This window comes from Anomaloglossus baeobatrachus, chromosome 9 (assembly GCF_048569485.1).
Source record: "Anomaloglossus baeobatrachus isolate aAnoBae1 chromosome 9, aAnoBae1.hap1, whole genome shotgun sequence".
NCBI lineage: Eukaryota > Metazoa > Chordata > Amphibia > Anura > Aromobatidae > Anomaloglossus > Anomaloglossus baeobatrachus.
Genome location: NC_134361.1, coordinates 179577555 through 179602440, shown reverse-complemented (window position 1 = coordinate 179602440; position 24886 = coordinate 179577555). Strand labels below are relative to the sequence as shown.

The 24886-nt window shown below is 46.6% G+C and overlaps 1 protein-coding gene across 2 annotated transcripts in view; it reads left to right on the top strand.

Moving 5' to 3' along the window:
• The window catches only part of PAPPA (pappalysin 1), a 554424-nt gene that overhangs the window by 393207 nt on the left and 136331 nt on the right, over positions 1 to 24886 (top strand). For both annotated transcript variants that reach the window (XM_075324089.1, XM_075324088.1), the window contains exon 11: positions 23576 to 23674. In XM_075324089.1, the coding sequence (XP_075180204.1) occupies positions 23576 to 23674 (99 nt within the window). The remainder of the gene's footprint in view (positions 1 to 23575; positions 23675 to 24886) is intronic.

Genomic DNA, 24886 nt, shown 5'->3' with positions numbered 1-24886 from the left:
CCCCCCGACCAAACCAGTAGCTTCAGGCCGATATCCCTACTGAATACCGACCTCAAGCTATACTCCAAAATCCTGGCAGGTCGGATCTCCGGTGTAATGCCCTGCCTGGTGCACAGAGACCAGGTTCGGTTTATTAAATCCAGACAGACGCTGGATGGCACCAGACGGATGATTGACCTCATCAGCGTGGCGGGGAGAGGCCGGACGCCTGCTCTGCTCCTAGCACTGGACGCGGAGAAGGCCTTCGATCGGGTGCATTGGGGCTATCTATTTGAGGTTTTATCCAGATTCGGATTTACTGGCAGCATTTTTAATGCAATTACTTTATTATACTCTCATCCATCAGCGTCAGTTTTTGTCTCTGGAATGATGTCGGACAAGTTCCCTGTCACAAATGGGACGAGACAAGGGTGTCCGCTATCGCCCCTCATATTCGCCTTGGCGATTGAACCTTTAGCGGAAAAAATCCGATCTCACCCAGTAATATCAGGAATCCAGGTGGACAGGACAGAACACAAAATAGGTCTGTTTGCGGACGACATCATTCTAGCGATAACAAACCCCACAGAGTCATTACCGGCAGCAATGCAAATCATTGATCTGTTCTCTAGAATCTCATATTATAAACTAAACACGTCTAAATGTCAGGTATTAAACCTAATCCCATCCACAACGTACCCCAAAAAATTCCAGAACAAGTACCCCTTCAATTGGAATAACGATAGTATTGAGTATCTAGGTATCTGGCTAACACTCTCGGCAGATAAAATGCTCTCTCTGAATTATGAGTCCCTGAAGAGGAAAATCCAAGCTGACATATTAAGAATGAAGAAACACGAGCTATCGTGGATGGGCAGGATCGCATCAGTGAAGATGTTCATTCTCCCGCAGATATTGTATCTGTTCCGCAATCTCCCCATCATATTCCCAATGAAAATACTAATAGAGATACAAGCCATCCTCTCCAAACATATATGGCAGGGAAAACAGCCCAGAGTCGAGGCGGACACACTCTACACCCCTATGAGTAAGGGGGGCCTGGGATACCCCTCAGTGGTCCGCTACTACAGAGCCGCATTATTCGAGCAGCTACGCTTCATGTGGAACGATGAGGATGACCGGCACTGGATAGCCATTGAGAAATATCTGATTGGAGCCTCCAGTGTCTCCGCCTTTTTCCATGCACACCACACTTTAATCCCTGGTAGGAATTTTAACATATCCCCAACCATAGACGCGACCCTGGAGCTATGGAAGATGTTAACTAATAAATTAGGCCTTATACAAATCGCACTCCTTAAGGCCCCCATAGAGACACTGCAGCATTGTATCCCTGACCTAAAGCTTAAAAACTGGAAACTATGCCAAATCACATGTATTGGGAATCTGTATGATGGGGAGGAATTACTCACCTTCTCATCATTGCGAGATAGATACAATATACTACAAAGGGACTTCTACAAATATCTGCAGATCCGACACTTCCTCTATGGAAGGAAGGAGCAGATGACGGCACCGCCATCTAAGCTGTACTCTATGTTACTGACCCCCACCTCACAGAGGAAAGCATTGTCTATAAGCTATGATTGTATGCTAGAGAATACCCTGCCCTCGCTAACCACATACCTACAAAAATGGGAAAGAGACTTACACTGTACCTTCACACCGGATCAATGGCGAGCATCCTTCCTAATTATTGGAAGCCAATCTAAATGCACTAACCACATAGAAAACGCAAGGAAACTATTATATAGGTGGTATCTCACCCCCTATAGACTATCTAAGATGTTTTGCAATTCCCCGGACACGTGCTGGAGATGTGGAGACCCTGGCGCAGACATGTTACACATATGGTGGAAATGTAGTAATGTCAGACGTCTGTGGGAAGCAATAAATCATCTAATATTTCAGATTTGTGGTTTGCGAATAACGCTATCCGCACAGCAGGCGCTGCTCGCCATCGATCTGGACTCACTCCCCTACGAGATCCGCACAGTGATTGTACATATCATTGTGGCCACAAGACTCAAAATCGCAAGTTACTGGAAAACCCACCAATGCCCCGCACTAACCGAAGTCATCTCCCTGATCAATGAGAACTGCCTATCCGAGAAGATACTCGCTTCATCCAACAATAACACAGCGCTATTCTATAAGAAATGGAACTACTGGTTATCTTTCCGATTAAATACTGTTATCAAATGAATCTACAGATGTATATATGGAGAATGTGACCCGGAAATTGATGTGATATCACCATTCCCCCATCCCCTTCTCCCCCCCCCTCTCCCTTGTTTAATACCCATATTATTGTGATTTTGTTGATAATGTGATGACAATATGATGTATGATGTAACATCTGACATTAATTACTAATAAAAAGTTATGGTTTAAAAAAAAACAAACAACAGGAATAGGCGCCTCTAACATGATAGAGGGAATATTGTGTCTTTTTACCAATCCTGAGGACACAAAAGTCCCGTCAGCTCCGGAATCCACAAAAGCCATAATAGGCCATGTATTCTCAGAGAATGACAGCTGACCTGGGATACTACACTTAGAGGGTGTGTTACAAACCGGCGCCGCCATAGCCGCAAGCAGCCTGCTGCGGTTCCTGTTGCGCCCAGGCGCCGGCTGCCATTCTTGGCCGTGCCTCGGGTCGTCCAGTTGGCTGTTCCTTCCACCACGTCTAAGTGTGGAGAGGCGGCTAGTGCGCATGCGTGCGCCGATTTACCCCAGCCAGAGTTTAAGCTCGGTGTTTTGCCCAGTGAGCATGCTCAGCCTGATTGTGTTATGTCTGAGACTAAGTCCTCAGTTCAGGCTACTGGGCATGCTCAGGCACTTAGTGCACCAGAGGCTAGGTCCGGTAAGGACCTCACTGAGCATGTCCGTGAGGTGGCAGGCCCTGATAGGGCAAAGGGTGTCAGGTGTCCTGATGACGTGGCAACTCCGGACTGGCTCGCAGAGGCCCGCCCCTATGATCTGGCACCTCAGTATTGGTCGTCAGACGATGACTGGTGAAGTGTTTGGGGCGTGGCTGCCATGAGGTCATCAATGACGTGGCGGTTCCGGATAGGTCGCATGTGACGTCACTGATGACATGGCACTCTGCTATTGGACCTTGGTGGTTCCACCCTGGGTTTGGGGCGGACCCAGGTTATAAAAGGGGCTGGAGACAACATGGAGGTGCGCAGTCTTCACTTTTGCTCAGTCAGAGAACACCTCCATGTTAGAGCCTCATTGCGGCATAAGCCTATGTTGGGAAGCGGTAGGTAGGGTTAGGCGAACGGTGCCTGTCACGCCAAGATTCGTGGCTCGGCACATCAGGGTCAGGCGCCGTGCTTCCCTCCTGCCGTTCCAGTCTTGCTATAGCAGCTATAGCAGCCCAGTGGCGTTAACTGGGCTGCGGCTGCTGTGCTTCCTCTCCGATTGTGCCCCCTATGCACACGGACAACGCACCTGCTGCGCCACCTGTCAGATTGTGCCCCCTACACACACGGACAACGCACCTGCTGCGCCACCTGTCCGGTTGTGCCCCCTACGCGCACGTACAGTGTACCCCAGGACCCCTGTGGAGTTCACAGGGTGTTCCTTATCCTCCTCGGCTTCCCGGTCAACGCTACTGGTGTACCCATCTGGCCTGACGTGTCCTACACACACGTGGCCAGTCGAGAGGTGGCCAGAAACGCTAATCGGAGGACCGCTCGGCCTGACGTGTCCTACACACGTGGCCGACAGGGCGCTTTCGTGGCGGTCTTCCGGTCAACGCTACCTGGTTACCACCCGGCCTGACGTGTTTCCTGCTCACGTGGTTTGTGTAGCGCTAGGTGCACCAAAACGCTAATCGGGTTGTCGTCCGGTCTGACGTGTCCCAACACACGTGACCGGTTCCCAGAGTTCCTGGGTTATCTCAGAGCCATCCAGCTCTATAGTCTCCGCCTAACCCTCAGGTGCCAGCAGCTCCTTTGTCATCTGGAGCACGGTGGGCCCCGACTGGCGATTAGGATATATACCACCTGGTCCTAATCTGCCGGCCCCCCCCCGTAACAGTAAGACTGCACCAGGGTCTGGCTGGCATGGCGGAGATGGAGCAGCTACGTCAGTTCATGCTGCAGCTTGATGCCAGAGTGAGGTCTCTGGAGAAGTCTGCTCTTGCTGCTGATATGGATGATGTGGTGGCTCAAGCGGCTGCAATGGTGTCAGTCACCAAGCCTACTCCAACCCTCCCTCACCTCTCGCTGCCCAACAAGTTTACGGGGAACAGCAAGGCATGTAGGGGATTCGTGAACCAGTGCTCAGTCCATCTAGAGCTGTTGGCTGCACGGTTTCCTACAGAGAGGTCGAAGGTGGGGTTTATCATCTCCTTGCTCTGTGATAGAGCACTGGAGTGGGCTACACCATTGTGGGAGAGGAATGACCCCGTAGTACAGGACTCTAAGGAGTTTTTGGAGTCCTTGCGACAAGTGTTCCTGGGGCCTCAGGTCACTCACGACTCGGCCCTACAGCTACTGACTTTGGAGCAGGGGCGTACCTCCTCAAGTCAATATGCTGTGAGTTTCAGGACACTTGCTGCAGAACTGGGGTGGTCAGAGAGGACTCTCATTCCACTGTTCTGGAGGGGATTAGCCTCGCACGTGAAGGACGCATTAGCATCGCGTGAGGTACCAACTACCCTTGAGTGCCTCATGACTCTGGCTACCCGCATTGACCTGCGGACCTCCGAACGTCAGCTGGAGCGCAGGTCAGAGGGTCGTTCAGCTACTGTAGTGGTCTCTCCTACTGCACCTCCCTTAGAGGACATCTCTGTCCCTATGGACATCTCTAGGGTTGGTGTTGCTAGGTCTTCGAGTCGCAAGGGCATTTCCTGTTTCGCTTGTGGGCAGTATGGTCATTATGCCAACCGTTGCCCAAAGCGTCAGGATAAGCAACCACGATTGGTGACCATAGCTGAAGGTAGACTGGACTCTGCATCATCCATTAGGGTGACGTTTCCCGCATCCATTTCCTTTAAGGGGTCAACATGGTCCACAAGGGCAAGTGTGGACACAGGTGCTGGGGATAGTTTCATCTCCTCCTCTTTTGCCCGGCGGCATGCCATCCCACTGGTGCAAATGCCAAGGCCAGTGAGAGTCCGTGTATTGGATGGGTCCTTCTTGCCCAAGGTAATTCACCAGCGGACAGTGCCCATTACCCTTGCCATGTCATCTGGGCATAGGGAGACCATTTCATTTCTGGTTCTCCCTAAGGGTGCAGATGATATTCTGCTGGGTATTCCTTGGTTGAAGCAACATTTCCCACATATCGACTGGTCGTCTTGGGTGATTACGCGGTGGAGCGAGTCTTGTAGCTCCCATTGCATGTCTCCATCTTCCGCCCGTCGCTCAGTGGTATCTGTGGCGACTATAGACCATTCGAGTGGGAGGGCCGCTAGAGGGGGGGTACTGTTACAAACTGGCGCCGCCATAGCCGCAAGCAGCCTGCTGCGGTTCCTGTTGCGCCCAGGCGCCGGCTGCCATTCTTGGCCGTGCCTCGGGTCGTCCAGTTGGCTGTTCCTTCCACCACGTCTAAGTGTGGAGAGGCGGCTAGTGCGCATGCGTGCGCCGATTTACCCCAGCCAGAGTTTAAGCCCGGTGTTTTGCCCAGTGAGCATGCTCAGCCTGATTGTGTTATGTCTGAGACTAAGTCCTCAGTTCAGGCTACTGGGCATGCTCAGGCACTTAGTGCACCAGAGGCTAGGTCCGGTAAGGACCTCACTGAGCATGTCCGTGAGGTGGCAGGCCCTGATAGGGCAAAGGGTGTCAGGTGTCCTGATGACGTGGCAACTCCGGACTGGCTCGCAGAGGCCCGCCCCTATGATCTGGCACCTCAGTATTGGTCGTCAGACGATGACTGGTGAAGTGTTTGGGGCGTGGCTGCCATGAGGTCATCAATGACGTGGCGGTTCCGGATAGGTCGCATGTGACGTCACTGATGACATGGCACTCTGCTATTGGACCTTGGTGGTTCCACCCTGGGTTTGGGGGGACCCAGGTTATAAAAGGGGCTGGAGACAACATGGAGGTGCGCAGTCTTCACTTTTGCTCAGTCAGAGCACACCTCCATGTTAGAGCCTCATTGCGGCATAAGCCTATGTTGGGAAGCGGTAGGTAGGGTTAGGCGAACGGTGCCTGTCACGCCAAGATTCGTGGCTCGGCACATCAGGGTCAGGCGCCGTGCTTCCCTCCTGCCGTTCCAGTCTTGCTATAGCAGCTATAGCAGCCCAGTGGCGTTAACTGGGCTGCGGCTGCTGTGCTTCCTGTCCGATTGTGCCCCCTACGCACACGGACAACGCACTTGTTGCGCCACCTTCCCGATTGTGCCCCCTACGCACACGGACAACGCACCTGCTGCGCCACTTGTCAGATTGTGCCCCCTACACACACGGACAACGCACCTGCTGCGCCACCTGTCCGGTTGTGCCCCCTACGCGCACGTACAGTGTACCCCAGGACACCTGTGGAGTTCACAGGGTGTTCCTTATCCTCCTCGGCTTCCCGGTCAATGCTAATGGTGTACCCATCTGGCCTGACGTGTCCTACACACACGTGGCCAGTCGAGAGGTGGCCAGAAACGCTAATCGGAGGACCGCTCGGCCTGACGTGTCCTACACACGTGGCCGACAGGGCGCTTTCGTGGCGGTCTTCCGGTCAACGCTACCTGGTTACCACCCGGCCTGACGTGTTTCCTGCACACGTGGTTTGTGAGAGAGGGGAGCCAGCACGATCTGAAATTGGCATGCATCATATAAAAAGTGAAAATTCACAGATTTATTCCAACTGTACTACAATAAAAAAAATGAGATTTTTAGCAAATAATTGATCAATTTTTTGAGCCACCCCTGCCAACGTCACGGCAAATCTCAATAGGGGGGTCCTACTCTACATTCTGTATTTCATGTGCCATGCGGCCTCCTAGATAAAGTTAAAAGCAGAACCATAATAGAGCACACATACCTGTAACCTGTATATAACCGCTTCTATGTTGCAAAAAAGGCACTTGTGGATAGAGACCAGCCCAGGTCCCAGCATGTGGAGCAAGCTCTGCACCATACCAGGACTATATCAGAACTGATCCTCCCAGTGCCAAACAGCAACCATTGATAAAGGCGGACCAGATCCAAGATGGTGCTTAATTAGCATTGCCTGTGGAAAGGGGTGAGGTAACTGAATCTGAACAGCTACCAACAGGAGGAATACATAGCAAACCAAAATCAGGCGTGCATGGCATGGTGGTGACCGGCCACCAGAATTTGTAGCATAACTACGACCAAACAGAGAGAGAGGGGAGCCAGCACGATCTGAAATTGGCATGCATCATATAAAAAGTGAAAATTCACAGATTTATTCCAACTGTACTACAATAAAAAAAATGAGATTTTTAGCAAATAATTGATCAATTTTTTGAGCCACCCCTGCCAACGTCACGGCAAATCTCAATAGGGGGGTCCTACTCTACATTCTGTATTTCATGTGCCATGCGGCCTCCTAGATAAAGTTAAAAGCAGAACCATAATAGAGCACACATACCTGTAACCTGTATATAACCGCTTCTATGTTGCAAAAAAGGCACTTGTGGATAGAGACCAGCCCAGGTCCCAGCATGTGGAGCAAGCTCTGCACCATACCAGGACTATATCAGAACTGATCCTCCCAGTGCCAAACAGCAACCATTGATAAAGGCGGACCAGATCCAAGATGGTGCTTAATTAGCATTGCCTGTGGAAAGGGGTGAGGTAACTGAATCTGAACAGCTACCAACAGGAGGAATACATAGCAAACCAAAATCAGGCGTGCATGGCATGGTGGTGACCGGCCACCAGAATTTGTAGCATAACTACGACCAAACAGAGAGAGAGGGGAGCCAGCACGATCTGAAATTGGCATGCATCATATAAAAAGTGAAAATTCACAGATTTATTCCAACTGTACTACAATAAAAAAAATGAGATTTTTAGCAAATAATTGATCAATTTTTTGAGCCACCCCTGCCAACGTCACGGCAAATCTCAATAGGGGGGTCCTACTCTACATTCTGTATTTCATGTGCCATGCGGCCTCCTAGATAAAGTTAAAAGCAGAACCATAATAGAGCACACATACCTGTAACCTGTATATAACCGCTTCTATGTTGCAAAAAAGGCACTTGTGGATAGAGACCAGCCCAGGTCCCAGCATGTGGAGCAAGCTCTGCACCATACCAGGACTATATCAGAACTGATCCTCCCAGTGCCAAACAGCAACCATTGATAAAGGCGGACCAGATCCAAGATGGTGCTTAATTAGCATTGCCTGTGGAAAGGGGTGAGGTAACTGAATCTGAACAGCTACCAACAGGAGGAATACATAGCAAACCAAAATCAGGCGTGCATGGCATGGTGGTGACCGGCCACCAGAATTTGTAGCATAACTACGACCAAACAGAGAGAGAGGGGAGCCAGCACGATCTGAAATTGGCATGCATCATATAAAAAGTGAAAATTCACAGATTTATTCCAACTGTACTACAATAAAAAAAATGAGATTTTTAGCAAATAATTGATCAATTTTTTGAGCCACCCCTGCCAACGTCACGGCAAATCTCAATAGGGGGGTCCTACTCTACATTCTGTATTTCATGTGCCATGCGGCCTCCTAGATAAAGTTAAAAGCAGAACCATAATAGAGCACACATACCTGTAACCTGTATATAACCGCTTCTATGTTGCAAAAAAGGCACTTGTGGATAGAGACCAGCCCAGGTCCCAGCATGTGGAGCAAGCTCTGCACCATACCAGGACTATATCAGAACTGATCCTCCCAGTGCCAAACAGTAACCATTGATAAAGGCGGACTAGATCCAAGATGGTGCTTAATTAGCATTGCCTGTGGAAAGGGGTGAGGTAACTGAATCTGAACAGCTACCAACAGGAGGAATACATAGCAAACCAAAATCAGGCGTGCATGGCATGGTGGTGACCGGCCACCAGAATTTGTAGCATAACTACGACCAAACAGAGAGAGAGGGGAGCCAGCACGATCTGAAATTGGCATGCATCATATAAAAAGTGAAAATTCACAGATTTATTCCAACTGTACTACAATAAAAAAAAATGAGATTTTTAGCAAATAATTGATCAATTTTTTGAGCCACCCCTGCCAACGTCACGGCAAATCTCAATAGGGGGGTCCTACTCTACATTCTGTATTTCATGTGCCATGCGGCCTCCTAGATAAAGTTAAAAGCAGAACCATAATAGAGCACACATACCTGTAACCTGTATATAACCGCTTCTATGTTGCAAAAAAGGCACTTGTGGATAGAGACCAGCCCAGGTCCCAGCATGTGGAGCAAGCTCTGCACCATACCAGGACTATATCAGAACTGATCCTCCCAGTGCCAAACAGCAACCATTGATAAAGGCGGACCAGATCCAAGATGGTGCTTAATTAGCATTGCCTGTGGAAAGGGGTGAGGTAACTGAATCTGAACAGCTACCAACAGGAGGAATACATAGCAAACCAAAATCAGGCGTGCATGGCATGGTGGTGACCGGCCACCAGAATTTGTAGCATAACTACGACCAAACAGAGAGAGAGGGGAGCCAGCACGATCTGAAATTGGCATGCATCATATAAAAAGTGAAAATTCACAGATTTATTCCAACTGTACTACAATAAAAAAAATGAGATTTTTAGCAAATAATTGATCAATTTTTTGAGCCACCCCTGCCAACGTCACGGCAAATCTCAATAGGGGGGTCCTACTCTACATTCTGTATTTCATGTGCCATGCGGCCTCCTAGATAAAGTTAAAAGCAGAACCATAATAGAGCACACATACCTGTAACCTGTATATAACCGCTTCTATGTTGCAAAAAAGGCACTTGTGGATAGAGACCAGCCCAGGTCTCAGCATGTGGAGCAAGCTCTGCACCATACCAGGACTATATCAGAACTGATCCTCCCAGTGCCAAACAGCAACCATTGATAAAGGCGGACCAGATCCAAGATGGTGCTTAATTAGCATTGCCTGTGGAAAGGGGTGAGGTAACTGAATCTGAACAGCTACCAACAGGAGGAATACATAGCAAACCAAAATCAGGCGTGCATGGCATGGTGGTGACCGGCCACCAGAATTTGTAGCATAACTACGACCAAACAGAGAGAGAGGGGAGCCAGCACGATCTGAAATTGGCATGCATCATATAAAAAGTGAAAATTCACAGATTTATTCCAACTGTACTACAATAAAAAAAATGAGATTTTTAGCAAATAATTGATCAATTTTTTGAGCCACCCCTGCCAACGTCACGGCAAATCTCAATAGGGGGGTCCTACTCTACATTCTGTATTTCATGTGCCATGCGGCCTCCTAGATAAAGTTAAAAGCAGAACCATAATAGAGCACACATACCTGTAACCTGTATATAACCGCTTCTATGTTGCAAAAAAGGCACTTGTGGATAGAGACCAGCCCAGGTCCCAGCATGTGGAGCAAGCTCTGCACCATACCAGGACTATATCACACCATACCATGCACACCTGATTTTGGCTTGCAATATATTCCTCCTGTTGGTAGCTGTTCAGACTCAGTTACCTCACCCCTTTCCACAGGCAATGCTAATTAAGCACCATTCTTGGATCTGGTCCGCCTTTATCAATGGTTGCTGTTTGACACTGGGAGGATCAGTTCTGATATAGTCCTGGTATGTGTAGGGCTTGCTCCACATGCTGGGACCTGGGCTGTTCTCTATCCACAAGTGCCTTTTTTGCAACATGGAAGCGGCTATATACAGGTTGCAGGTATGTGTGCTCCATTATGGTTCTGCTTTTAACTTTATCTAGGAGGCCGCATGGCACATGAAATACAGAATGTAGAGTAGGACCCCCCTATTGAGATTTGCCGTGACGTTGGCAGGGGTGGCTCAAAAAATTGATCAATTATTTGCTAAAAATCTCATTTTTTTATTATAGTACAGTTGGAATAAATTTGTGAATTTTCACTTTTTATATGATGCATGCCAATTTCAGATCGTGCTGGTTCCCTTTTTTTCTCTGTTTTGACCGTAGTTATGCTACAAATCTGGTGCCTGACCAACACCATACCATGCACGCCTGATTTTGGCTTGCAATATATTCCTCCTGTTGGTAGCTGTTCAGACTCAGTTACCTCACCCCTTTCCACAGGCAATGCTAATTAAGCACCATTCTTGGATCTGGTCCGCCTTTATCAATGGTTGCTGTTTGACACTGGGAGGATCAGTTCTGATATAGTCCTGGTATGTGTAGGGCTTGCTCCACATGCTGGGACCTGGGCTGGTCTCTATCCACAAGTGCTTTTTTTGCAACATGGAAGCGGCTATATACAGGTTGCAGGTATGTGTGCTCCATTATGGTTCTGCTTTTAACTTTATCTAGGAGGCCGCATGGCACATGAAATACAGAATGTAGAGTAGGACCCCCCTATTGAGATTTGCCGTGACGTTGGCAGGGGTGGCTCAAAAAATTGATCAATTATTTGCTAAAAATCTCATTTTTTTATTATAGTACAGTTGGAATAAATTTGTGAATTTTCACTTTTTATATGATGCATGCCAATTTCAGATCGTGCTGGTTCCCTTTTTTTCTCTGTTTTGACCGTAGTTATGCTACAAATCTGGTGCCTGACCAACACCATACCATGCACGCCTGATTTTGGCTTGCAATATATTCCTCCTGTTGGTAGCTGTTCAGACTCAGTTACCTCACCCCTTTCCACAGGCAATGCTATTTAAGCACCATTCTTGGATCTGGTCCGCCTTTATCAATGGTTGCTGTTTGACACTGGGAGGATCAGTTCTGATATAGTCCTGGTATGTGTAGGGCTTGCTCCACATGCTGGGACCTGGGCTGGTCTCTATCCACAAGTGCCTTTTTTGCAACATGGAAGCGGCTATATACAGGTTGCAGGTATGTGTGCTCCATTATGGTTCTGCTTTTAACTTTATCTAGGAGGCCGCATGGCACATGAAATACAGAATGTAGAGTAGGACCCCCCTATTGAGATTTGCCGTGACGTTGGCAGGGGTGGCTCAAAAAATTGATCAATTATTTGCTAAAAATCTCATTTTTTTTATTATAGTACAGTTGGAATAAATTTGTGAATTTTCACTTTTTATATGATGCATGCCAATTTCAGATCGTGCTGGTTCCCTTTTTTTCTCTGTTTTGACCGTAGTTATGCTACAAATCTGGTGCCTGACCAACACCATACCATGCACGCCTGATTTTGGCTTGCAATATATTCCTCCTGTTGGTAGCTGTTCAGACTCAGTTACCTCACCCCTTTCCACAGGCAATGCTAATTAAGCACCATTCTTGGATCTGGTCCGCCTTTATCAATGGTTGCTGTTTGACACTGGGAGGATCAGTTCTGATATAGTCCTGGTATGTGTAGGGCTTGCTCCACATGCTGGGACCTGGGCTGGTCTCTATCCACAAGTGCCTTTTTTGCAACATGGAAGCGGCTATATACAGGTTGCAGGTATGTGTGCTCCATTATGGTTCTGCTTTTAACTTTATCTAGGAGGCCGCATGGCACATGAAATACAGAATGTAGAGTAGGACCCCCCTATTGAGATTTGCCGTGACGTTGGCAGGGGTGGCTCAAAAAATTGATCAATTATTTGCTAAAAATCTCATTTTTTTATTATAGTACAGTTGGAATAAATTTGTGAATTTTCACTTTTTATATGATGCATGCCAATTTCAGATCGTGCTGGTTCCCTTTTTTTACACGTGGTTTGTGTAGCGCTAGGTGCACCAAAACGCTAATCGGGTTGTCGTCCGGTCTGACGTGTCCCAACACACGTGACCGGTTCCCAGAGTTCCTGGGTTATCTCAGAGCCATCCAGCTCTATAGTCTCCGCCTAACCCTCAGGTGCCAGCAGCTCTTTTGTCATCTGGAGCACGGTGGGCCCCGACTGGCGATTAGGATATATACCACCTGGTCCTAATCTGCCGGCCCCCCCCGTAACAGGGTGCAGAAGACGTCTCTAGTAACCCCCCTCTAATGGTTACTAGGCCTGGGAATTTCCCTGACGACTAGAACACTTGTTGGCATAGTGCCCAGCCTGACGACATACGTAACATATAGGAGGACCAGACTTGCGTAGTCTGGAGGACGTATGACCTCACTCCATAGGAGTGGGAGATGTTTCAGATGCTTAGGAAGATGGTAGTGGACCCTCAACAACTGGAATAGCCCGATGCTTAGGGCGTGAGGAAGAGACCTCGAGTCTACGTTCCCTATGGCGTACATCGATCCTCGTTGCTACTGTGATCAAGTCCTCCAGAGAAGCAGGGACCTCACGAGTAGCAAGGGCATCCTTTACATAGCCTGCCAACCCTCTCCAGAAGATAGGAATCAACACCTTCTCTGGCCAATCTAGTTCTGCCACCAGAGTTCTAAAAGCAATGGCATAAGAACTAGTGGATAACAAACCCTGAGATAGATCTAAGAGTCTCAGGGCCGCATCATGGGTAACCTGCGGACCCATGAATAGCACTTTAAGAGCATCAAGAAAGTCTTGATGTCTTAGAGTAACCACATCAGAGCGCTCCCATAAGAGAGTCACCCATTCTAAGGCTTTGCCCTGAAGTAAGGAGATGATAAAGCCTACTCTGGACCTCTCCGTAGAGAAGCGAGAAGAGTTGACCTCTAGGTGTATCTGACACTGACTAATGAAACCACGACATGATCTGGCATCGCCAGAATATCTGTTTGGCAGAGCAAGTCGAGGATCATGTGCAGATGTCACCATGGTCTGAGGTTTATCCTCTATACTCTTGAGCCGCGACTCAAGTACTTGTATGTAACGGTGTAACTGCTGATATTCTGCCATAACTGCCAGACCCTTGGCTCAGTCCTAATGTTACGGGGGGCTGTCTGATAATAAAACCTAAAGGAATGTCAGACAGTCAGGGTCCACCGTGCAAAGACTCTGCTGCAAACTATGGCAGAGGATAAGGGGTATATAAGTGTCCCACTGTAAAAAATAATAGCACAAGTGCAGAGTGCAATACCTCTGTTAAACTCACAGAGGAATATAATTAGAAAATAAAGCAATTCCTCCCTTACTTGGAGGGTGTGTGGAATGGTCTCTGTTAAAGATCACAGAGACAAAAGCAGTGAGTGGGAAATGGCACCTAACTAGGTCCGTTCCTTTAGTGGTGCAAGGAGACGGACAGCAGCGTAAGCCGCACAAAGCTCCTACCTGCGTTTGCTCCACTAGTGTGCGAGGACACGAACCACTAGATAGTAAGCCGCACAAAGCTCCTACCTCTGTTCGCTCCCCTAGTGTGCGAGGATACGAACAACTGCCAGACGCAGTATAAGGAACGTTACCCTAGCGGCAATGTCCACCTACGAGTAGAATCACAAGGCCCAGCCGGACCATGTGCCTCAGGCACCTGCCTATGTCCGCTCCACTAAGAGGTAAGGATACGGACTGCAGCCGAAGCTGTAAGGTATAAGAACGCTACCCTGCCGGTAGCGCTCACCTAACATAGACAGAGAAATGCCTAGAGGGACGTGCACAGGGCGTCTACCCTCATGCATGAACCAAGAGGATCGAGCGCCGGGCGGCGTGCGTCAGGATCTTATATAGACTCTGTGCCTCATCCAAGATGGAGGACACCAGAGCCAATCCGCTGCCAGAATGACAGCAATGACGTCACGCTGGCCTATCACCAAGCAAAGAGTCACAAGCACATGACCAGCGACCAATCGGCATAGAAGGTGTCAGAGACATGTGACCACGTGTCACAAGCACATGACCAGTGGCCAATCAGCTTAGAAGGTGTCAGAGACATGTGACCTCATGTCAGCGATGATGTCACCCGCACATGTGCAATGGCTCCAAAATAGGACTTAGTCTCCAGCGCTTGCACATGTGCAGTAGCAAGAAATCCGGACATAGTCTCCAGAGCCACAGCAACCGTAACAGGTAGGTTGTCTTCTTAGGATTTGTGACGCCACTCTCGGTATAGCGGTCAGAGTGACTGCCACTGCAGATTAGGGGACACCTGGGGCTGATGTTGAATGCAGCTAGATGTGGTGGCCTAGAGTGAGGCTAGCCCCAGGACCCAGTGTGGATGTGTGGAACCACAGGTCACAGAATGACTCACACGCACAACCAGAGTGTCTTTCAGGGTTTTTACTCACGTCAGGTGGCAGGATGAGTAACCCGGGCGTAGCTGTGATGCACCAGGAGGGAACCAGGCTCCTTCAGGCTGACTTGTGAGGGTAGCTACTGACTCACCTTCCTAGCCCTTGTGTTTTTGGGGGGACCCCGACTTGAAGTCCTGCTGGGATCACCCAGGAAAGTTGCTGCTGCCTGTTCTTCCTTCTTCGGCCCGTCTGCTTGTAGCCTGGACCAGGTCACTCCGGCTGCTTGCCTCTTGTGAGCTATGGGCCCTCTCTTTGCTACGTGGCTGCGGACTCTGTGGTGTTTGGTGGAGGGTATGAAGTACCCCCCACCTGCAGGTTGAGCAGGCCAACTGAATGGGCCCCTGCTCTGGGAACCTGTAACCCATGCGGCCCTGCTACCTCCCTGGCAGTCCCCGTACTCAGCCACCGCTCTGCACTCTAGCCTCGGGTGGTTTTCGGGCGGCACTACCAGGTGACCGTTCTCCTCTGTCAGTAACCACTGCATGTGCATTGTCAGGATCGTGACAGCCTGCAGGGTCTGCTTCTTGCGACTGCTCTCCCTGAGCTGCACTAACTGACTAGCTCACTACTTCCTCCCCTCTGTGCCTGCCTACACAGCCTAGCAACCAGGCTCTCTACCACACTCCTTGAGTGGAGATGGAGGCCACGCCCCCTCCTGGATTCCCCAGGGGTCCCTTCAAAGGTCCATGTGGGAGACCTGATTACTATGCGCCTGTATAACCACACCTCGGTCAGCCTTCTGGATTACCTGTGTTGTACTGCCCCCAGCATGGGTGCAGTACTCAGTGGTGCCTGAGCAGGTCAGGGGCGCCACAGTAGCTCTAAGTACTAGGTGGTCGGCAAGGAGCAGTGGAGGGGCTGAGCAGGTGATAAGTGAGATACGTTTCAGTTTTTAATTTTATTTTTCAACTTTTCCTGCCATCTATGGTTTAACAAAATGGCGACCAAGCAAGAAGAAATTGCAAAAAAGTTCTCAAAAATGCGGATTGTTTTGTTTATTGAGCCAAAGTCAATTCCACTGACATAAATTTGCTCATCTCTAATCATCTCTACTTTGTAACAAAACAACATGAGGTTGAAAGTCATTCATTATAAATCTCTTTGCCTGCCTACAAAAGAGGCATCTATGCCCTAGTGGTATTAGAAGGCATCAGTGTCACTAGAACTGACTGCTTACAGCTTATAAACCCATTCATGCTTATATACCTGTCTCAGACTTAAATGGAAAGAATTTCAATGTATGATTTAGAAATCTCACTCTCTGGATGATTGAGAACCTAAAAATTCCATTTCATGTGCTGCTTGCTTGTAAAACAAGATCTCCTGAGATTCAAGTCCACCTAAGTCTGATATGTTATTATAACTAGAAGCAATCTTGATTTTAAAAGCTGCACTTGATCTCTAGTACCCTATTTCCCCTGGATAAATCATAGCTAATAGTATTCTATTAATGGTTGCCAGTCCCTTAGTAAATATTAACTACAGGAAAACTTTATCTTGTACTGTGTTAGCCAGTAGATAAAAATATTACACATTGAGAGTCCTCAGTGATTGATACCTTTTCATGGCTAACTCAAAGGCTGGGTTCACATGACCATATTTTCTCCATCCATGAAAAATGGTCCTGTTAAGTGTCATGGCCTGATGTTACTCAGAGGGATCTGGGATCAGAAAATCACAGCGTATAGTTGATCGCGGAGTTACTTAATTCAATCCAGTGCTGAAGGGACTAAGGTTCCTTTTTATCCTGCAGTGATTTAACAGGTAGTTGTATTCCCAGCTGCAGCCACTCTCTTCTGCTATATACTGTATATATATCCACGCCTCACTCCTCCCTTTGTCGGCTATAGTTCATACTATACTGTGTAATCTGAAGTAGCCTGTCTCTGGAAGAGCTTTGGTGTTTGTTTCAGTTGCAACTGAGGAGTTTCCTGATGGAGATGCTTTGGAGTTCTATTTGTTGTGTCTTTCCACTCCCATTTGTCTTACCTCCCTTGTGTTGTCTTGTTGCAGTGGCAAGACTAGCATCTTGCTCGCATTCACACTAGACAGAGTGAGTTCATGGTTAGCAAGGGCTTAGGCATGTGATGGTACATGGGGGAATGGCCCGCCTAGGGACATTAGGAAGTGTAGGGAAAGACCTCAGATTAGTGTTAGGCGGTGACCCTGCTCTCATCTCCCTAATGCCAGGGTTTTCCATTGTATAGCTTCCCTTGTTTTCCCTCTGTGTTGCACCACTGAGTGGTGACATCAGTAACATCAATGCTCGGATCTTACCAGAAGCTTTGATGAGAGCTGTCGTTACTAAATGGGCACCTATGAATAGATGTACTTGACTGCTATTCACAGTCGCAGAAGCTGCATTTGGGGATCGTGGACTATCTCAAAGGAGCTTTGTGGGAACATTTTTTATAAAATTGGTGAACGAGGGATAGTGTGAAGGAGTCTTTATTCAAATAAATAATTTTTCCAGTGTGTTAATATTTTTTTTTTAGTTCTAGGTTAGTAATGTGGGTGTCTGATGGACACCCCCTTGATTATCCATTACTAACCCCTGGGCTTGAAGCCAGCTGACATTACACAGCTAACATCAACCCCCAAAAATATTACCCCAATTGACACCGCACCTGGGCAGTCAGGAAAAGACAGGGAAAAGCATCAGAATTGGCTCAGCTAATGTGAAGGGCTACTTCTGTGGAATCTGTGAGCTGGCATTTTTAGCCTGGGAAGGGCCAAATAACCACCCACAGAGAAAAAAAGGAGGAACTTCGGTAGTCTCATAAAATATCCAATTTATTTCAAATCCTTTCAAATTATTTGGTCAGTCAGGGAAAGCAATTCATGTTAGCATGAATTGCTTTTTTTGCCTGATGAAATAATTTTAATGGATTCAAAATAAATTAGATATTTTATGGGACTACCGGCCAGCTGTGGCCGATAAGCTGTCCGGTCCCCATACAGTAATTTGTAAGTGGCAGTGGAGGCATCGTTGTGGTGAGTTCTCTGGACCAAATAACCATGGACCTTCTCATCCTGAAAATAATACTGTTTTACCTTGGCTGGTTATCAAAAATGGGGCGGACCGAACATCATTTTTGTAACTATTTATTTCCTAACAGCAATTTGGGAGTCAGAGATGCATCCAGAAGTCTTTCCCATGCTGTTTCCATCCATTTCAGCGAATTTCCAACCCTCCTGTTAGGGTCTTTCTGAAAAAATGCTCCAGTTTCTCATTGACTTCTATTATACTTGAGTCGAGCTGGTCCGAGCATCCGACCTGCTTGATTCGAGTAATGAGCACTCTAGCATTTTAGTGCTCGCTCATCACTAATCATTACCTTGCAAGTCATCCCGCCTATCACAGGTACTTATTGTTTCATTCAAGGATAGTTGGAAAGACATGCTAAATATTTTGTTTAGTGATTTGCTACGCCTCCATAATCACTTGAGTATAGCAAAGATATGAAATAAAGTTTTATGCCTATGGTTAATTGAAAAAGAAAAGTAGATTAAATGAAAATATACTTCTATACACTTTACATATAATGTAAAAAAAAAACCTACGCATCCTGATTGTAGGGGACACAACAAATTTAAAAGTCAAAATTGTGAAACCAAACACTGTGCTAAAGTTCTACAATGACGAAAACACAGAAAAAGTAGGAATATACTCTAAAGTCATACAATTAATATAAAAGCTTGTGCACCTTTGAGTAAACCAAAATATTAATGAAAATTCAGTTGTAGTTTTCTAGCCATCCCATGATACAATTGTCAGGTCTATGTCTATAATTTGGCTATTTTTTGTTCGTTTGTTAAGCTTTCATGTCATTATTTATATAAAATAAACTAAAATATCACAGTTTTCAAACCAGTCACTGATCCTCGAAATAGGCTGAAGCTTTCTATTCTACAGAATACACTTTTCAGTAGTGAACTCATCATGATCACAGTCACAATTACAATATACAATATATTGATGACACCATGCCAACCATTCACAATAGTCAATGGTCACAGCTCACCTCCTCCCCATTTTTCAATTGTCCTTGGCGGAGGTCACACTGCATGACTAGAAAACAATCTCTTAGGATTATATGAATATCTCTATCTTCAGTTTTCGATGTGGCTACCATAAAGCATATCTCTAAATGCCAATAAAAGCAGCTCAGGCACGATGCCATCGGCATAATCATGAACAGAAAATAAAAAAAAACATTAGAGAAAAAGAACGTTTCAGTATCTGGTTTTAGTAAAATAAAATATAGGTGATAAATTCCTTTTATGCTTGAAAAAAATTCTAGCGGATGCTTACCCTAAAGGACTCTTAGAAGATAGGAAACATCAGTTATTTCAAAGTATTAAGGGTATAAGTTGGTAATATTGACTCATATTTCAAACATATTTTTTATTGGAAACTTGTGACTGTTTTCACTTCAGTGCAAAAAACCTCCAGTTCAGCCAGCAACGAAAAAAGAGATCACAACAAAGTTTCCTCAAGCCTCTGTCCAGAAGGTACCAGAAGTGGGGTCGGAGATTGGTGGTCTCTCTTGGCTAAGGGTGGCTTTACATGCTGCGATATCCGGCCCGATATCGCTAGCATGCGACCCACCCCCATCGTTTGTGCGAAACGGGTATATCGCTGCCCGGCGTGCACAAAATCTGGCACCCCCGTCACACACACTTACCTGCATAGCGACGTCGCTGTGACCGGCGTACTGCCTCCTTTCTAAGGGGGCGGTCCGTGCGGCGTCACAGCGATGTCACTAAGCGGCCGCCCAATGAAAGCGGAGGGGCGGAAATGAGCGGGACGTAACATCCCGCCCACCTCCTTCCTTCCGCATTGTGGCCGGAGGCAGGTAAGGAGATGTTCCTCGTTCCTGCGGCGTCACATGTAGCGATGTGTGCTGCCGCAGGAATGAGGAATAACTTCGCCCCTGCGACAGCAGCGATAACTTGCAGCGGACCCCCATGTCAACGGGGAGCGATTTTGGACGTTTTTGCAACGATCCAAAATCGTTCCTAGGAGTCACACGCTACGACATCGCTACAGCGGCCGGATGTGCGTCACAAAATCCGTGACCCCAACGAGATCGCTGTAGCGAAATCGTAGCGTGTAAAGCCCGCTTAAAGCTTAGTCCTTTCTTACTAGCAACGTCCTATCAAGCTAAGCTGTCAAGCCAGTGTCTTCCAGGACTGAAATATATTTTCATATATCGTAATTCCCTACTGAAAGTATTCAGAAAAAGGTTCAGAAAAAAAGGATTCCTCATATCAACAAGCTAGAAGGTCTAGACAAATAAAAGTGAATGTACTAAAATGTGTGAAAGTGAAGTTGTACAACGAGACTTAATTTAGTGAGGTTCCTACATCCATTGAGTTGACAAGAAGTAGTAGTAGAGAAGTGTTTTACCACCATTTTAGGTCATGGTACAGATAAAGCCAACAGCTTCCTCCTAAAACCTACCTCTCTATTTCCTTTCAGATCTGACATGATCAGTTTTTGTTCGGATTTTGTTTCTATTTTTTCTTTACCAGTGGGATCTTGAAAAAACCTTGACAAGAGTGTTAGCCTGGATCTTTTCCTAAAAGTAGTGCGTACATCAGCACACTGCTGTCCCAAATTGTGAGGACACTTACTCAATTCACCGACAATTAATGGACATTAATGGACTGCCAAGGCCGATTATTGGGAAGTTCATAATGAGGGTATAGTATATATAAAGGCAATTCCAATCTTGGCACGGTTATTACTAATCACACAATAACACAAGGGACTCTACTAGCTACCACCGATTGGAGGTGGCAGCAAGTGGATTTTTTTGTGTTATTGTAAGGTTGGCATTGACCGTACCAAAATATATATGCACATATAGCATATATATAATGCTTTGGGATCTACAAGCTGCCACCACCAATCATTTACACCCATTACAGATAATGTATGCCTTCGGGGGTATGGTTTAAAGTAGTAAACCGTACCCCTGAAGTACAGAGTAAAGGCCGCTTTACACGCAGCAACATCGCTAACGAGATATCGTTAGGGTCACAGAATTCGTGAGGCACATCCAGCCTCGTTAGCGACGTTGTTGCATGGGACACTTACCAGCGACCGCTAACAGTCCGAAAAATGCCAAAAATCGTTGGTTGTTGACACGTCGTTCGTTTCCCAAAAATCGTTGCTCGTTTGGTACGCAGGTTGTTTGTCGTTCCTGAGACAGCACACATCACTACGTGTGACACTCCGGGAACGATAAACAACAGTGTTCCTGTGTCCTCCGGCAACGAGGTAGGAGTGACGTTCATGCGGCTGATCTCCGCCCCTCCGCTTCTATAGGTTGCCTGCTGTGTGACATCGCTGTGACGTCGCATGAACCGCCCCCTTAGAAAAGAGGTTGTTCGCCGGCCACAGCGACGTCGTTAGGCAGGTATGTACGTGTGACACGTACCTCCGATATTGTGTGCCACGGGCAGCGATTTGCCCATGACGCACAAACGACGGGGGCGGGTGCGATCACTAGCGACATCGCTAGCGATGTCGCAGCATGTAAGGTGCCCTTAAGAGGAACAAAGCTATCAAATGTTATATACTTAATCAAAAAAGTAGACAGTGTTTATAAAAATATATAAAAGGGAACAAAACAATACAGCATATAAAATTACATAGAATAAAAGTGATAAACAAATGAAAATTACTAAGCCTGGTGTTACTGCCATGGCTTTACAGTTTAGAAGAGGGTGATCATCCTTAGAGACAGCAGACAGAATCAAGCTGTACCTTCCAAGGACTAAAAAAAGCAAACTCAATTTCTGCTTTTTATTTGTTTAAACTTACACCTACATACCTCCATTTGATGAGTTAATTTGTCATTTGGGGACTATTTGTGGGATGTGCTTGACCCTTCAGAATTTTATGAGATCCCAATCTTACAGGATATCTTTGCATCTGTAAGTTCCAGGCTGAAGATATCATGGTTTTGTTTCTTATTATGATTTTATCTTTCTACAGAGATGAAACATGGTATTTAGAACATAATCTGTTTAACCTATATTAAGTTGGAGGGGTTTTGCCAGCCTTATGGTGATGTGAGTGAATGCTTTCTGTTCCTCCCTTTGCTCTGACCCTGAAAATCTATTTCCCATAAATATTGGATTGATGCAAAACTTAAATATTCATGTCTGGACATCGGAGACAGAGTATCTACCAAAGATGATTTGATGAAAAGAAGCTTATGCCTGGGAAGGCAGTTCTCCTCCTTTGCGTAAACAAATCTCAGACTTGCGGTGTCTTTCCCAGTAAATTTCCAGCTGTGATTACCTGTCCGCACCAAGAGATCTAAGGGTACCTTCACACTTTAGCGATGCAGCAGCGATCCGACCAGCGATCTGACCTGGTCAGGATCGCTGCTGCATCGCTACATGGTCGCTGGTGAGCTGTCAAACAGGCAGATCTCACCAGCGACCAGTGAACAGCCCCCAGCCAGCAGCGCCGTACAAGCGACGCTGCGCTTGCACGGAGCCGGCGTCTGGAACCTGCGGACACTGGTAACTAAGGTAAACATCGGGTATGGTTACCCGATGTTTACATTAGTTACCAGCGCACACCGCTTAGCTGTGTGTGCAGGGAGCCGCGCACACTGCTTAGCGCTGGCTCCTTGCTCTCCTAGCTACAGTACACATCGGGTTTATTAACCCGATGTGTAATGCAGCTACATGTGCAGAGAGCCGGAGGCGGCAGCACAGGCAGCGTGAGAGCTGCGGAGGCTGGTAACTAAGGTAAATATCGGGTAACCACCTTGGTTACCCGATGTTTATCTTAGTTACCAGCCTCCGCAGCTGCCAGACGCCGGCTCCTGCTCCCTGCTCGCTTCATTTGTCGCTCTCTCGCTGTCACACACAGCGATCTGTGTGTCACAGCGGGAGAGCGCCTTTGAAGAAAACGAACCAGGGCTGTGTGTAACGAGCAGCGATCTCGCAGCAGGGGCCAGATCGCTGCTCAGTGTCACACACAGCGAGATCGCTAATGAGGTCACTGCTGCGTCACAAAAAGCGTGACTCAGCAGCGATCTCGGCAGCGAGCTCGCTGTGTGTGAAGCACCCCTTAGTTTAATGAATATGAAAGTGTTGGATCTCCCTATCTCTTGTTTTAATTACTTTCTTACTTCAACAGTTATAATTATTCCCATATATTCAATGTGAGGGTGAAGATGTCTTTTATACAAAGATGTCTTATGCATTTTAATTTCTCTATGACATAATATATTAAATGAAAGCAAAACATTAGCTCAGAACAACCTTCTATGTATTGTAATAGCTTTATTGCAAATGTCATCCATTCATTTGACAGGTGTGCCAAACAAAAGTGATGACATTGAATCCTACAGTGTCCCAATACGCTTGGTATCCATGCAAAGCAGCCCAAGATGTCATGAACTTCTGGTTGAAGGTTAGTCATTTTAATCAAATTCATGGTATATTAAATTCTGCATGTAAAGTATGTTGCGAGAACGCTTCGATCAGACATTTGGGGATAGTGAGAAAAAAAAAATGAAAGGAGCTTTTTCATGCAGATAGCAATTCTCTGTCTTAATGGCTATCATGCAATTTTAAGAGTGTTAACAACCTCATGTCCTAATGATTACCTACTAGCACTCCAAGATACATAATTTGTACACATTTATTGGACATCCCTAGATGACCAAATTAAAGGAGTAACGCCATTTTTCAATAAAACCAATCTTTATTTAAACATATTTTTTTTAAAAATATTTAAGCAACAAGGTACCGTATCGAAGAGAGACACGGACAGGAAAATAATTAGATCCCTGTATTAATAACTGGGATATTTACACCCAGGCAGGTGAATGTATATGTAATTACAGCCAAAAACTCAGATATTAAATGGAGTAGAAATGGACCTAGTGATCATAACTGTATTAATGCCAGTGTAACGCATTACTGCAAAATTCTCACATATATAGTTTTTATACAAGTATCATATATCATATGGACCAAATGCAGACTCTGCGGCTCCACCTGCGTTTTTCATCTGCAATGCATACATTTTTACATGCAGGGTTCCCCCATAAATAATCTGTACTCATGAGAATAAATAAATAAAAGAGTATACAGGTTCCCCACACAGGAATTAATTCCACTAAATGCAGTATAAATTACCAGTAATCAGCAGAGCCCGCATGGGTCCATAGATAGCATGAAACCATGACACTTAGAAAATGCAGTACACAATAGCGAACCGTCTGTGATAATGACCACACAGTCCATATAAGTCCATACTCAAATAGAGATTTCTGTGATTAGGCTGACAATAAACATAATAGTATCATAATGTTACATCACCTGACTGGGAAGTATCCTGCCGTGACCCTCGCACTCCGACACGTGTTTCACAAACAGCTTTCTCAAGGAGCGTGTCAGAGGTGAGGGGCGGGCAGATTATAAACATCAAATAACCAATGAGAGGTGCCAAATTCTGATTGCATTCAAATGTCAGAGCAGGAAACAGATTAATCCCATTACCGGCGCATGACTGCAGTTGCTACGGACGCTTGTAAAGGGACCTCCCACAAATCGCGATCATGTGACTGTGACGCCATGACCCACATGATAGTGAGTCATGGCAACCACACCACGCTAT